At 54.4% G+C, this 16,308-nt stretch overlaps 1 protein-coding gene across 1 annotated transcript in view; it reads left to right on the plus strand.

Moving 5' to 3' along the window:
• Positions 1-16,308, plus strand: part of LOC137377950 (gamma-aminobutyric acid receptor subunit beta-4-like) — a 974,353-nt gene that overhangs the window by 627,042 nt on the left and 331,003 nt on the right. The window contains exon 7 of the mRNA XM_068048015.1: positions 10,987-11,139. Coding sequence (XP_067904116.1) covers positions 10,987-11,139 — 153 coding nt within the window. The remainder of the gene's footprint in view (positions 1-10,986; positions 11,140-16,308) is intronic.

Raw genomic sequence — 16,308 nt, forward strand, 5'->3', positions numbered from 1 at the left:
ATCCTTTCTCCACTCTGCTGTCTCCACTCTCCACTCTGCTGTCTCCCCTGTCCTCTCTGCTGTCTCCCCTCCCCACTCTGCTTTCTTCCCATTCCACTCTGCTGCATCCTCTCTCTACTCTGCTGTCTCTCATCTCCTCTCTGCTGTCCCCCCTCCCAACTCTGCTGTCTCCCCTCTCCACTCTCGTGTCTCCCTCTCTCCTCTCTGCTGTCTCCTCTCACGACTCTGCTGTCCCCTCTTTCCAATCTACTGTCTGTCCCCTCCAATCTGCTGTCTCCCCTCTCTCCTCTCTGCTGTCTCCCCTCTCTCCACTCTGCTGTCGACTCTCTCCATTCTGCTGTCCCCTCTCCACCCTGCTGTCTGCTCTCTCTGGTCTGCTGTCCCCTCTCTCCACTCTGCTGTACCCCCTCTCCACTCTACTGTCTCCCATCTCCTCTCTGCTGTCTCCACTCTCTACTCTGCTCTCTCTGCTCTCCACTCTGCTGTCTACTCTCAGCACTCTGCTGTCCCCTCTTTCCACTCTGCTGTCTCCCCTCTCCACTCTGCTGTCTCCCCTCTCTCCACTCTGCTGTCTCCCCTCTCCACTCTGGTGTCCCCCCTCTCCACTCTGCTGTCTCCCCTCTCCACTCTGTTGTCCTATCTCTCCACTCTGCTGTCTCCTGTCTCCACTGTGCTATCTCCTTTATCCACTCCGCTTTATCCTCTCTCCACTCTGCTGTCCCCTCTCTCCACTCAGCTGTCCTATCTCACCACTCTGCTGTCTCCTGTCTCCACTGTGCTATCTCCTTTCTCCACTCCGCTTTATCCTCTCTCCACTCTGCTGTCTCCACTCTCCACTCTGCTGTCTCCCCTGTCCTCTCTGCTGTCTCTCATCTCCTCTCTGCTGTCTCCCCTCTCCACTCTGCTCTCTCTGCTCTCCACTCTGCTGTCTCCTCTCACGACTCTGCTGTCCCCTCTTTCCAATCTACTGTCTGTCCCCTCCAATCTGCTGTCTCCCCTCTCTCCTCTCTGCTGTCTCCCCTCTCTCCACTCTGCTGTCGACTCTCTCCATTCTGCTGTCCCCTCTCCACCCTGCTGTCTGCTCTCTCTGGTCTGCTGTCCCCTCTCTCCACTCTGCTGTACCCCCTCTCCACTCTACTGTCTCCCATCTCCTCTCTGCTGTCTCCACTCTCTACTCTGCTCTCTCTGCTCTCCACTCTGCTGTCTACTCTCAGCACTCTGCTGTCCCCTCTTTCCACTCTGCTGTCTCCCCTCTCCACTCTGCTGTCTCCCCTCTCTCCACTCTGCTGTCTCCCCTCTCCACTCTGGTGTCCCCCCTCTCCACTCTGCTGTCTCCCCTCTCCACTCTGCTGTTTCCCCTCTCCACTCTGCTCTCTCTGCTCTCCACTCTGATGTCTACTCTCACGACTCTGCTGTCCCCTTTCTCCAATCTCCTGTCTGTCCCTCCAATCTGCTGTCTCCCCTCTCTCCACTTTGCTGTTTACCCCTCTCTCCACTCTGCTGTCGACTCTCTCCATTCTGCTGTCCCCTCTCTCCACTCTGATGTCTACTCTCTCCATTCTGCTGTCCCCTCTCCACCCTGCTGTCTACTCTCTCCAGTCTGCTGTCCCCTCTCTCCACTCTGCTGTACCCCCTCTCCACTCTGCTGTCTCCCTCTCCTCTCTGATGTCATCCTCTCTCCACTCCGTTGTCCCCTCTCTTCACTCTGCTGTCTGCCTCTCTCCTCTCTGCTGTCTCCCTCCCTCCACTCTGCTATCCCCCCTCTCCACTCTGCTGTCTCCCTCTCTACACTCTGCTGTCTCCCTCTCTCCGCTCTGCTGTCCCCCCTCTCCACTCTGCTGTCTCCCCTCTCCACTCTCGTGTCTCCCTCTCTCCGCTCTGCTGTCCCCCCTCTCCACTCTGCTGTCTCCCATCTCCTCTCTGCTGTCACCCCTCTCCACTCTGCTCTCTCTGCTCTCCACTCTCGTGTCTCCCTCTCTCCGCTCTGCTGTCCCCCCTCTCCACTCTGCTGTCTCCCATCTCCTCTCTGCTGTCACCCCTCTCCACTCTGCTCTCTCTGCTCTCCACTCTGCTGTCTACTCTCACGGCCCTGCTGTCCCCTCTCTCCACTCTGCTGTCGACTCTCTCCATTCTGCTGTCCCCTCTCTCCACTCTGCTGTCTACTCTCTCCATTCTGCTGTCCCCTCTCCACCCTGCTGTCTACTGTCTCCATTTTGCTGTACCCTCTCCACTCTGCTATCTCCCTCTCTCCACTCTGCTCTCCCCTCTCTCCGCTCTGCTGTCCCCTCTCTCCCCTCTGCTGTCCCCTCTCTCCACTCTGCTATCTCCTGTCTCCACAATGCTGTTCCCTCTCTGCACTCTGCTGTCTCCCCTCTCCACTCTGTTGTCTCCTCTCTCCACTTTGCTTTCCCCTCTCTCCATTCTGCTCTCCCCTCTCTTCACTCTGCTGTCTCCCCTTTCTCCATTCTGCTGTCCCCTCTCTCCACTCTGCTCTCTCCTCTCCAGTTCCAGCTCCCACTGTCTGCTCAGATGCAGCTGGTTTGCCTAATTGCACAGAGGAAATGCCCCAAACTCTGCTGCCAATCCCGTGCTGTACCTGTCCTGTGAGTGTTTGATGGACAGAGTTCTTCTTTTCTTTTTCTTCTTTCTTTTGGGCCTCCTTATCTCGAGAGACAATGGATACGCGCCTGGAGGTGGTCAGTGGTTTGTGAAGCAGCGCCTGGAATGGCTATAAAGGCCAATTCTGGAGTGATAGGCTCTTCCACAGGTGCTGCAGAGAAATTTGTTTGTCGGGGCTGTTACACAGTTGGCTCTCCCCTTGTGCCTCTGTCTTTTTTCCTGCCAACTACTAAGTCTCTTCGACTCGCCACACTTTAGCCCCGCCTTTATGGCTGCCCGCCAGCTCTGGCGATCGCTGGCAACTGACTCCCACGACTTGTGATCAATGTCACAGGATTTCATGTCGCGTTTACAGACGTCTTTATAGCGGAGACATGGACGGCCGGTGGGTCTGATACCAGTGGCGAGCTCGCTGTACAATGTGTCTTTGGGGATCCTGCCATCTTCCATTGATGGACAGAGTAGAGTGAGCTTTACTCTGTATCTAACCCTGTTTTTTGTCAAGGTAAAAAAGTGTTTCTGTCATACACAGCATTGAAGAAACTTGGAGGTTAATTCACAACCTGAACAGCTGCTTTGCAAATGCAGCTTCTGTGCCGATCATTTCCTCCAGTGGGACTTGAACCCAGAGCCTTATTTGTTCAGAGACAGTGCAGAGGGAGCTTTACTCTGCATCTAAACCCGTGCTGTACCCATCCTGGGACTGTTTGATGTGGAAAGTGTCGAGGGAGCTTTACTCTGTATCTAACCCAAGCTGCACCCGTCCTGGGAGTGTTTGATGTGGACAGTGTAGAGGGAGCTTTACTCTGTATCTAACCCAAGCTGTACCCATCCTGGGAGTGTTTGATGGGGACAGTGTAGAGGGAGCTTTACTCTGTATCGAACCCCGTTTTATTTTTTTTCCTTTTATTTTTTTTTCCAAGGTGGCCTTTATACCCCAGGCCCCTTTTATATATTTTATGTCGAGGGGGCCTTTATTCCTCAGGCCCCCTTTATATACATACTTATATTTTTAAAATAACTTTATTAAAAACAGAAATAAACAAAAAACTCAAATTAAAATGCCATTCTCGGCGTCAACGATGCACTCCAGTCCCTGCGGTGGCCACCGGTCGTGGAAGGCCTCAAGCGTACCGGCGGACACCGCATGCTCCTTCTCCAGGGACACCCGGGCGCGAACGTAACCGCGGAAGAGGGGCAGGCAATCGGGGAGGACGGAACTCCCGACGGCCCGCAACCTGGACCTGTGAATTGCCACCTTGGCCAGGCCCAGGAGCAGACCGACGAGGAGATCTTCCTCCCGGCCCAAGCCCCTCCGCACCGGGTGCCCAAAGATCAGGAGCGTGGGACTGAAGTGCAGCCAGAATTTGAGGAGCAGCCCCTTCAGATACTCAAAGAGGGGCTGCAACCTCGCACACTCCGTATAAACGTGGAACACGGACTCGTCCAGACCGCAGAAAGTACAGGCGGCCTGGGAGTCCGTGAACCTACTTAAAAGCCTATTGCACGGGACTGCTCTGTGCAGCACCCTCCACCCCAGGTCCCCGATGTAAAGGGGGAAGTCTCCCGCGTAGAGAGACCTCCATCGGGGTTTCCCTTCGCCGCCAGATGGCAACGTGGACCGCCAAGGCGTGTCCGGCCGGCTGACGAGGGCGAGGAAGTGGAGAGTGTGCAGGAGCAGCCCGTACAGGAAACCCCTCCGCACCGATTGGAATGGCACGGAGGGCATTTCCGAGAGGCGGCTCGGGTTGTGCGGGACCGGCTCCCGAGGAGGGTTTCGGGGCCTGGGTCCGATGAGTAGTTCCGGCCGAGCAGGGGTCAGCTCGGCTGGGATCGCTCCGCACTCCCGAGCCCCCTCGCCACCCGCAGTGAGGGGCGTCCCGGGGGTTTCGGCTACTCCTCCGCCCGCCGGACCGTCCCCGGAGTCGGCCGCCCGGACAGCCGAGGCGCTCTCCTCTGCCGGCGGGGGAGCGCCCTGACTGGAGGCGACCACGTTCCAGACTCGGAATAGATCCCGGTAAAAGACAGGCAACTCCCTCAGAGAGGCGCGGCTAACGGACTCCACCGGGAGCTGCGTGTCGTCTTGAAGGCAGTGACACTGGCGGAAAAAATACGTTGCCAGCGCACACCATCTGGGAGGATGCTCGACGTACAAGTATCTCTGCAGGGTCCGAAGGCGGAGAGTCGCAGCCTGGGTGCGGACGCACACCAGCGACTGACCGCCCTCCTCGATCGGGAGACTCCGGGCCGCAGCAGAGACCCAGAAGAAATCGACGAGTTTCTTCTGGATCTTGGTGGCAAATACAGGGGGCGGGGCCAAAGTGACCAACCGGTACCACAGCATGGAGGCCACCAGTTGGTTTATGACCAACGCTCGGCCACTGTAGGAAAGCACTCGGAGCAGTCCTGTCCAGCGCCCCAGCCGAGCGGTGACTTTCACCTCCAACTCCTGCCAGTTTGCCGGCCAGGCTTCCTCAGCGGGGCTAAGATGGACTCCCAGATAGAGGAGGTGCGTGGTGCTCCAGGCAAAAGGTGTCATCTCCTCCGGCAGGGAGTCCACCCGCCACTGACCTACCAGGAGTCCGGAACATTTCTCCCAAATGATCCTCGCGGAGGACGCGGCAGAAAATGTCTGCTGGCAGTCGCGCATCCTCCGCAAGTCAACGGGTTCTATGATTGCGAGGAGCACGTTGTCGGCGTAAGCCGAGGGGACGACCCGCATGGCCGGCTCGCGCAGAGCCAATCCCGTCAACCTCCTGTGAAGCAGGCACAGGAAGGGCTCCACGCAGATGGTATACAATTGGCCGGACATGGGGCATCCCTGACGCACTCCTCTCCCAAAGTGAAGGGGCGCCGTCAAGGACCCGTTAACTTTGACTAGACACTCTGCGGCGGCGTATAAAAGTCGGACCCGGGCCACGAAATGCGGCCCGAGTCCGAAAGCGAGCAGAGTCCCGAAGAGGTATTCGTGATCCACCCTGTCGAACGCCTTCTCCTGATCGAGGGAGAGAAAGGCGACCAACTGACCAGTCCTCTGGGAAAGATGGACCAGGTGGATGTTGTCCTGGATGGACCGGCCCGGGACCGTGTAGGACTGGTCGGGGTGGATCATGTGGGCCAGCACGGAGCCCAGGCGGGTAGACATAGCCCGGGCAAAGATCTTATAATCCGTGCTGAGGAGTTTTTAAGCAGACGGAGATCGCCCCTCTTCGGCAGCAGGACGATGACCGCCCTGCGCCACAAGAGGGGCATCTCCCCGGTCGCCAGGCTTTCCCCCAGGATCCGCGCGTAATCGTCCCCCAGGACGTCCCAGAACGCCCTGAGGAACTCCACGGTCAACCCATCCAGCCCTGGGGATTTGACCCTTGAGAGCTGGTGGAGGGCGCCAGTCATCTCCGCCAAAGTGAGCGGAGCCTCCAATCCTTCGGCGCCCTCCGGGCTGACCTGCGGCAGGTCGTCCCACAAAACTCTGCGCGCAACCTTGCTGGACGGATCCGGAGAGAACAACGCACTGTAATAAGTCCGGACCAGGAGGCCCATTCCCTCTGGATCCGTGATGGAGGATCCGTCGTCAGCCAGCAGCTCGAAGAGCTGCTTACAGACCCCCCGCCATTTTTCCAGCGAGTAGATGAAGGGTGATGCGCGGTCCAAATCTTCCAGGATCTGGATCCGCGACCTCACGTACGCGCCTCGGTCCCTCAGCGCGCCCTTCTTCTCTTTGTACGCCTGCCACAGGGCCGGGTCCGCGACGGCATGACCGAGGCGGGACTCCAAGTCGAGCACCTCCCTCTCAAGGCGCCCGATCTCGGCCTCCCGCCTCTTGGTCGACCCCTTCGCGTACTCCTGACAGACGACGCGGATGTGAGTCTTGCCCACATCCCACCATAGCCTCAAGGAGGGGATGCCCCCCCGCTTCCTTCTCCAGTCGGCCCAGAATCTACAGAACGAGTCCCGAAATCGCTCGTCCTCCAGCAGCCGGTTGTTAAAGTGCCAGTACGCGGACCCCGCCCGCGTGCGGAGCGGAGTGAACTCCGCCCACACCAGGTGGTGGTCCGAGCACGGCACCAGCCACATGGAGGCCGCCGAGATACGGGAGACGTACGCCTGCGAAATGTAGAGGCGGTCGATTCGGGACCCTCCTCCTCCAGACCTCCACGTGAAGGCGCTGGAGTCGGGATGGAGATTCCGCCAGACGTCCACCAAGTTAAGGGAGCTGATCAGCCCCCTCAACTTCTCCACCGACGCTTGGTCGCGCTGGGGACCGGAATGATCCCCCACCTCGAGGGTGCAGTTAAAATCCCCCCCGAGGATGATGCACTCGCCGCTATTGACGGAGCTCAAGAGAGCGGACACTTCTTCAAAGAAGCGCGCTTGCAATGCGCCGGGCCTGGGCACGTACACGTTCACAAAGTGGAGCGGCACGCTACCCAGGCGAATGGCGAGGTGGAGCAAGCGGCCCGGCACTAGCTCCTTGACCCCCAAGATCTCCGGCTGAAAAGTCGGGGCCAACAAGATAGCCACCCCACTAGAAATAGGGGTGAGGTGACTCATGTAGACCCCACCCTGCCACTCCAGGAGCCAGGTGGCTTCGTCTCCCAGAACGGTGTGGGTTTCCTGCAGAAAGCTCACCGCGTATCTCCCTTCCCTGAGGACTGAGAGATTGTGAAATCTGCGGTGAGACCCCCTGCTGCCGTTGATGTTGAGGCTGGCTATGGTTATCTTCATGTCAAAGGTCCTTAAAACCCGTCACCAACAGCTCACGGTGAGGAGGGAGTGGAAGTGCACCTGGCCTTCCACTCCCCCAGCAACCCATTGAGGAACACATTAAACCGGCACCTCTCAACCAGTTTCACGCCCATGCGCTTGCCCGCTTTCTTCAGGGCGGCACGGACGGACTGTATGATCAGCGCCAGATTCGACCAACGGCCGAGGGCCAGCTGAACTTTATCGCGGCAACCCCTGCAAGCCGCGAGGAAATCCCGGAGTTCCGCCGTGGGGATGAGAGGAGATTCGGTAGGAGGCATGAGGGACTCCACCACCTCACTGGCGATGGAATCAAGATCATCCTCCGTGGCCCACACCGAATCCCCATCCTCCTCCGGGTCATCACCGCCAGCGTCCGACACATCCACCACACACTGTGGGGCGGCCGTCCCGGCCGCGCCAGCTGGTCCCACCTCCGTCACGATCCCACCCCCAGGATCGATGGCGGAGGAGTCCTCTCTGGGTTCGATTGTGAAACTGGAGCCTGTGGGTACCAGCAGTGCGGGACCCCCCTCAACCTCCGTCCCCAGGCCAATGAGTGGTCCAGGGGAGACATAAGATCCCGAATCCGGAAATCCAGCCGGAGCCAAGACCGGAGGTGGAGAGAGGAGGGCATCTCCCGTTCCGCCAGCACCCACAGGTCCAGCAGATGGGGCAGCATTCTCAGTTTTCACCAGGTCGGGTGTCTCCTGGTTGGTGGTGGACTCCGGCTGGGAGGGCTCACCCTCTGGGGTGTCGCCCTCCCCTTCATTTAGGGCACCCGACCCAGTAGCAGTGGCGGAATGGGCGGCTTCCCCAGGCTCCCCCACCACAAGCAGGGCTCCACTTACTCCTTCAGGAGGGGCCTCATGTACCGGGGCCTTCCCCTCCCCTCCATCCTGAGGAATAGGGAGCTCCTGCCTGGACTTTGTAGCCTTGGTGGTGGTGGTAGGGGGAACCTGAGGACCCGAAACAGGAGGCAGCTCCCCTCCAACAGATGGGCCCTGCACCTCAGGGCCCTGTGTTATTTCTGTGGAGGGGTGCCTTCTCCTCTTTTTCGCACTAGGGTGCGGAGACTCAGAGACCTGCATGTCATCAGAGGCCTCCGCCTCCGCACCCTTTTTTTCCTTTTTAGTCACCCTGGGCCTGAGCCCAGCCCTGGGACTGGTGGATTCCATGGGAATGGGCTTTGGGTTGAGCTCAGGCTCAGGTTGTGTCAAAGTGTCCAGGGGATGCGCCTCATGATGTTTCTTTTTTCCCCGCGTCTTCCTTCCACTCAGACGGACGCTCCCCTCTTACGAACATGCCCCACCCCTTTGCAGACGTGGCACCGCGCTCCATCCGAGGTCCAGAAGACGCGGTAGGCTGTACCCTGAAACTCTATACCGAAGTGGCCCTCCAAGACCTCCTCCCGCGCCCGCTGCATGAATAGCTGGCGACGGAAGGAGTAGACATGTCGGAGGCTGTGCTCCCGAAGACCGAGCAGGACTGGGGTGATCCCTGACCTCACCTCCCCCAGATGGTGTAGGTGGGGGAGGAGGAGCTCATCAGGAATGAAGGGTGGGATGTTCGACAAGATTACCCGATGCGTAGTGACCCCCAGAGGGTCCACTGGCAGGAAAATCCCACCCACTGTGAGCCCCGTACTTAGGGCGAGGGACACAGCCCGCTCGGTCTTCAGGAAGAACACAGCCTTCCCATACATCTTTGAGGCTGCAACAATGGCCGAGGGGCTGACAACCACGGCCATTGCCTTAACACAAGCCTCAATAGACATATTAGGATGAGTGTAACTCTTCACCCCATGCTTTGATGTTAAGATTTTAAATGGTGACGGGGCCACAGGAGCAGCTGTCGCAGCTGCTGCAGCATAGGAGGGCCCCGCCACCGGAGAGGACTGAGAAGTCATGGGGTAGAAGAGTTCCAGGCACTTTGTTGAGAGCAAAAAAAAGAGCAAATACAATAAATCAAAAAAGCAACACTTAAAGGATGTAGCACAGGGGAAGAGGCTGAGGGAGAGGAAGGCCAGGAGGAATCAGTCTTTGTTGGTATTTTAAAGAAGTCTTGTAGCTGGTCTTCCAGTTGGGAGGGTGGGGTGATGTCTTCACCTGGGTCAGCTGTAAGCTGCCAAGGCACACGCCTCCTTCGATGTTCAGATAAGAGAAGTCTCTTCACCTGGGCAGCTCCAGCTGTCCCAGGCTTAGTATTTGGGGTGGGGAGGGAGTTCCCTATCCAAAGATGTTAAACACAGGAGCTCCCTATTGAACAATACAGCCCCACCCAAGATCTTCAGGTCTCTTCTTTCCCCACCCCCAACAATCAATGAAAAAGACTTTCAGTACCAAGCAAACTCACAAAAAGAGCTTCCAGTTCTTCCAGTTCTCTGCCTTCCTTCCTTTGTTGAAATTTGGAAAAAAACTATTGTTTAAGTTTGAGTCTCCCTCTTGCAGCAGTCACACAGCCTGCTGCCTCCAACCTCTGCACACAGCCACAGTCAGCTGCACCTCGTTGATGCACTCAGGCTCCCAAATCAGAGAGCAGCCAATCCCAGTGCTGTACCTGTCCTGGGAGTGTTTGATGGGGGACAGTGTAGAGGGAGCTTTACTCTGTATCTAACCCCGTTTTTTTTTTTTCTTTTTTTGTGGCCTTTATACTCCAGGCCCCTTTTATATAATCTATGTCGAGGGGGCCTTTATTGTATCTAACCCCGTTTTTTTTTCTCTTTTTTTTTCCCATTCTGTTCAGACTGCTTGAAGAAGCCGGGAATCGAACCCATTATCGATGGCATCGCATTGTACAGCTGTCAGGGTAACAGCACAGATTCAGTCAGCAGGGAGTTACATCACTGTATCTAACTCCGCCCCCCCCCACCCCCAGTGCTGTACCCTGTCCTGGGGAGTTTTTGATGGGGACAGTGTAGAGGGAGCTTTACTCTGTATCTAACCCCCAGTGCTGTACCTGTCCTGGGAGTGTTTGATGGGGGACAGTGTGGAGGGAGTTTTACTCTGTATCTAACCCAGTGCTGTACCTGTCCTGGGAGTGTTTGATGGGGACAGTGTAGAGGGAGCTTTACTCTGTATCTAACCCCGTTTTTTTTTTCTTCTTTTTTTGTGGCCTTTATACCCCAGGCCCCTTTTATATAATCTATGTCGAGGGGGCCTTGATTGTATCTAACCCCGTGCTGTACCTGTCCTGGGAGTGTTTGATGGGACATTGTAGAAGGAGCTTTATACTGTATCTAAACCCGTGCTGTACCCGTCCTGGAAGTGTTTGATGGGGACAGCGTAGAGGGAGCTTTATACTGTATCTAACCCCATGCTGTACATGTTCTGGGAGTGTTTGATGGGACAGTGTAGAGGGAGCTTTACACTGAATCTAACCCCGTACTGTACCAGTCCTGGGAGTGTTTGATGGGGACAGTGTAGCGAGAGCTTTACTCTGTATCTAACCCTGTGCTGTACGTGTTCTGGGAGTGATTGATGGACAGTGTAGAGGGAGCTTTACTCTGTATCCAACACAAACCAGACATTATTCTAATTGCACTGCAAAATTGCTTATTGATTGTCCAACCAATGCAGTGATTGTGCCTTTATCTTCCATGACTTTATGTGCTTTTTCTTATAGGTTCATACCCTCGCCTGTCACTCAGTTTTCGAATAAAGAGGAACATTGGATATTTCATTCTGCAGACCTACATGCCATCGATCCTTATCACCATCCTGTCCTGGGTTTCATTCTGGATCAATTATGATGCTTCAGCTGCACGAGTAGCCCTTGGTGAGTCATGACACAATAAACTGCAGTAATCTTCACAGCCCATAATACCCAGGATCACTTGGCAACAGAACATGGCTTGGGAACCCTCCGTAATACCAACACGCCATGGCATGGGCAAACGTGATAATAAACACACACCATGCCCTAGGCATCCACACGCACACATACACACACACATACACACACACTCCATGATCTGGGCACACTCTATAACATGCACACCCCATTGCCTGGGCACACTCTATATATAACATGCACACTCCATTGCCTGGGCACTCTCTATAATACCCACAGTCCATGGTCTGGGCACACTCTAAAATAACTACGCTCCATTGTCTGGACACACTCCGGGTCAGTGTGTTCCGAAGAAGGGTCACTGACCCGAAACGTTAACTCTGCTTCTCTTTCCACAGATGCTGCCAGACCTGCTGAGTGGTTCCAGCATTTCTTGCTTTACCCAGACTCCATTGTCTGGGCACACTCTATAACACCCACACACCATGGCCTGGGCACACTCTATAATACCCAGACTCCATGGACTGGGCACACTTTATAATACCAACACTCCATGGTCTGGGCACACTCTATAATACCCACACTCCATTTTCTGGGCACACTCTATAAAACCCACACTCCATGGCCTGGGCACACTCTATAATACCCACACTCCATTTTCTGGGCACACACTATAATACCCACACTCCATGGCCTGGGCACACACTATAATACCCACACTCCATGGCCTGGGCACACTCTATAATACCCACACTCCATTTTCTGGGCACACACTATAATACCCACACTCCATGGCCTGGGCACACACTATAATACCCACACTCCATGGCCTGGGCACACACTATAATACCCACACTCCATGGCCTGGGCACACTCTATAATACCCACACTCCATTTTCTGGGCACACACTATAATACCCACACTCCATGGCCTGGGCACAATCTATAATACCCACAATCCATGACCTGGGCACAGTCAAAAATACACACACTCCATGGCCTGGGCACACTCTATAATACCCACACTCCATGGTCTGGGCACACTTTATAATACCAACACTCCATGGTCTGGGCACACTCTATAATACCCACACTCCATTTTCTGGGCACACTCTATAAAACCCACACTCCATGGCCTGGGCACACTCTATAATACCCACACTCCATGGCCTGGGCACACTCTATAATACCCACACTCCATTTTCTGGGCACACACTATAATACCCACACTCCATTTTCTGGGCACACACTATAATACCCACACTCCATGGCCTGGGCACACACTATAATACCCACACTCCATGGCCTGGGCACACACTATAATACCCACACTCCATGGCCTGGGCACAATCTATAATACCCACAATCCATGACCTGGGCACAGTCTAAAATACACACACACCATTGTCTGGGCACAATCTATAAAGGCCACATTCCATGATCTGGGCAAACTCTATAATAAGCACACACCATGATCTGGGCACACTCTGTAAGACCCACACTCGGGGGCCAGGGCTCACTATATAATACCCACAGTCCATGGCCGGGGCACACTCGATAATAGCCACACTCCTGGTCTCGGCACACTCTATAATACCCACACTCCATGGTCTGGGCACACTCTATAATACCCACACTCCATGGTCTGGGCACACTCTATAATACCCACACACCATGGTCTGGGCACACTCTATAATACCCACACAACATGGTCGGGCACACTTTATAATACCCACACTCCATGGTCTGGGCAGAGTCCATAACACCCACACTCCATGGTCTGGACAGACTCTATAATACCCACACACCATGGTGTGGACAGACTCTATAATACCCACACTCCATTGTCTGGACACACTCTATAATACCCACACTCCATGGTGTGGACAGACTCTATAATACCCACACTCCATTGTCTGGACACACTCTATAATACCCACACTCCATGGTGTGGACAGACTCTATAATACCCACACTCCATTGTCTGGACACACTCTATAATACCCACACTCCATGGTGTGGACAGACTCTATAATACCCACACTCAATTGGCTGGGCACACTCTACAATACCCACACTCCATTGTCTGGACACACTCTTTAATACCCACACTCCATGGTCTGGACACACTCTATAATACCCACACTCCATTGTCTGGACACACTCTATAATACCCACACTCCATTGTCTGGACACACTCTATAATACCCACACTCCATTGTCTGGACACACTCTTTAATACCCACACTCCATGGTCTGGACACACTCTATAATACCCACACTCCATTGTCTGGACACACTCTATAATACCCACACTCCATTGTCTGGACACACTCTTTAATACCCACACTCCATTGTCTGGACACACTCTATAATACCCACACTCCATTGTCTGGACACACTCTATAATACCCACACTCCATTGTCTGGACACACTCTTTAATACCCACACTCCATTGTCTGGACACACTTTTTAATACCCACACTCCATGGTATGGACACACTCTATAATACCCACACTCCATGGTCTGGACACACTCTATAATACCCACACTCCATGGTCTGGACACACTCTTTAATACCCACACTCCATGGTCTGGACACACTCTATAATACCCACACTCCATGGCCTGGGCACACTCTATAATACCCACACTCCATGGTCTGGACACACTCTTTAATACCCACACTCCATGGTCTGGACACACTCTTTAATACCCACACTCCATGGTCTGGACACACTCTATAATACCCACACTCCATGGACTGGGCACACTCTATAATACCCACACTCCATGGCCTGGGCACACTCTATAATACCCACACTCCATGGCCTGGGCACACTCTATAATACCCACACTCCATGGTCTGGACACACTCTATAATACCCACACTCCATGGCCTGGGCACACTCTATAATACCCACACTCCATGGCCTGGGCACACTCTATAATACCCACACTCCATGGTCTGGACACACTCTTTAATACCCACACTCCATGGTCTGGACACACTCTATAATACCCACACTCCATGGCCTGGGCACACTCTATAATACCCACACTCCATGGTCTGGACACGCTCTAGAATACCCACACTCCATGGCCTGGGCACACTCTATAATACCCACACTCCATTGTCTGGACACACTCTATAATACCCACACTCCATTGTCTGGACACAATCTATAATACCCAAACTCCCTGGTCTGGGCACAATCTATAATACCCACACTCCATGGCCTGGGCACACTCTATAATACCCACACTCCATGGTCTGGGCACAATCTATAATACCCACACTCCATGGCCTGGGCACACTCTATAATACGCACAGTCCATGGCCTGGGCACACTCAAAAATACCCACAGTCCATGGCCTGGGCACACTCTATAATGCCCACAGTCCATGGCCCGGGCACACTCTATAATACCCACAGTCCATGGCCCGGGCACACTCTATAATACCCACACTCCATGGTCTGGGCACACTCTATAATACCCACAGTCCATGGCCTGGGCACACTCAAAAATACCCACAGTCCATGGCCTGGGCACACTCTATAATGCCGACAGTCCATGGCCCGGGCACACTCTATAATACCCACACTCCATGGCCTGGGCACACTCTATAATACCCACACTCCATGGTCTGGGCACAATCTATAATATCCACACTCCATGGCCTGGGCACACTCTATAATACCCACAGTCCATGGCCTGGGCACACTCAAAAATACCCACAGTCCATGGCCTGGGCACACTCAAAAATACCCACAGTCCATGGCCTGGGCACACTCTATAATACCCACAGTCCATGGCCTGGGCACACTCTATAATACCCACAGTCCATGGCCTGGGCACACTCTATAATACCCACAGTCCATGGCCTGGGCACACTCCATAATACCCACAGTCCATGGCCTGGGCACACTCTATAATACCCACAGTCCATGGCCTGGGCACACTCTATAATACCCACAGTCCATGGCCTGGGCACACTCTATAATACCCACACTCCATTTTCTGGGCACACACTATAATACCCACACTCCATGGCCTGGGCACACACTATAATACCCACACTCCATGGCCTGGGCACACTCTATAATACCCACACTCCATTTTCTGGGCACACACTATAATACCCACACTCCATGGCCTGGGCACACACTATAATACCCACACTCCATGGCCTGGGCACACACTATAATACCCACACTCCATGGCCTGGGCACACTCTATAATACCCACACTCCATTTTCTGGGCACACACTATAATACCCACACTCCATGGCCTGGGCACAATCTATAATACCCACAATCCATGACCTGGGCACAGTCAAAAATACACACACTCCATGGCCTGGGCACACTCTATAATACCCACACTCCATGGTCTGGGCACACTTTATAATACCAACACTCCATGGTCTGGGCACACTCTATAATACCCACACTCCATTTTCTGGGCACACTCTATAAAACCCACACTCCATGGCCTGGGCACACTCTATAATACCCACACTCCATGGCCTGGGCACACTCTATAATACCCACACTCCATTTTCTGGGCACACACTATAATACCCACACTCCATTTTCTGGGCACACACTATAATACCCACACTCCATGGCCTGGGCACACACTATAATACCCACACTCCATGGCCTGGGCACACACTATAATACCCACACTCCATGGCCTGGGCACAATCTATAATACCCACAATCCATGACCTGGGCACAGTCTAAAATACACACACACCATTGTCTGGGCACAATCTATAAAGGCCACATTCCATGATCTGGGCAAACTCTATAATAAGCACACACCATGATCTGGGCACACTCTGTAAGACCCACACTCGGGGGCCAGGGCTCACTATATAATACCCACAGTCCATGGCCGGGGCACACTCGATAATAGCCACACTCCTGGTCTCGGCACACTCTATAATACCCACACTCCATGGTCTGGGCACACTCTATAATACCCACACTCCATGGTCTGGGCACACTCTATAATACCCACACACCATGGTCTGGGCACACTCTATAATACCCACACAACATGGTCGGGCACACTTTATAATACCCACACTCCATGGTCTGGGCAGAGTCCATAACACCCACACTCCATGGTCTGGACAGAC

The sequence above is a fragment of the Heterodontus francisci genome, chromosome 15 (genome assembly GCF_036365525.1).
Source record: "Heterodontus francisci isolate sHetFra1 chromosome 15, sHetFra1.hap1, whole genome shotgun sequence".
NCBI lineage: Eukaryota > Metazoa > Chordata > Chondrichthyes > Heterodontiformes > Heterodontidae > Heterodontus > Heterodontus francisci.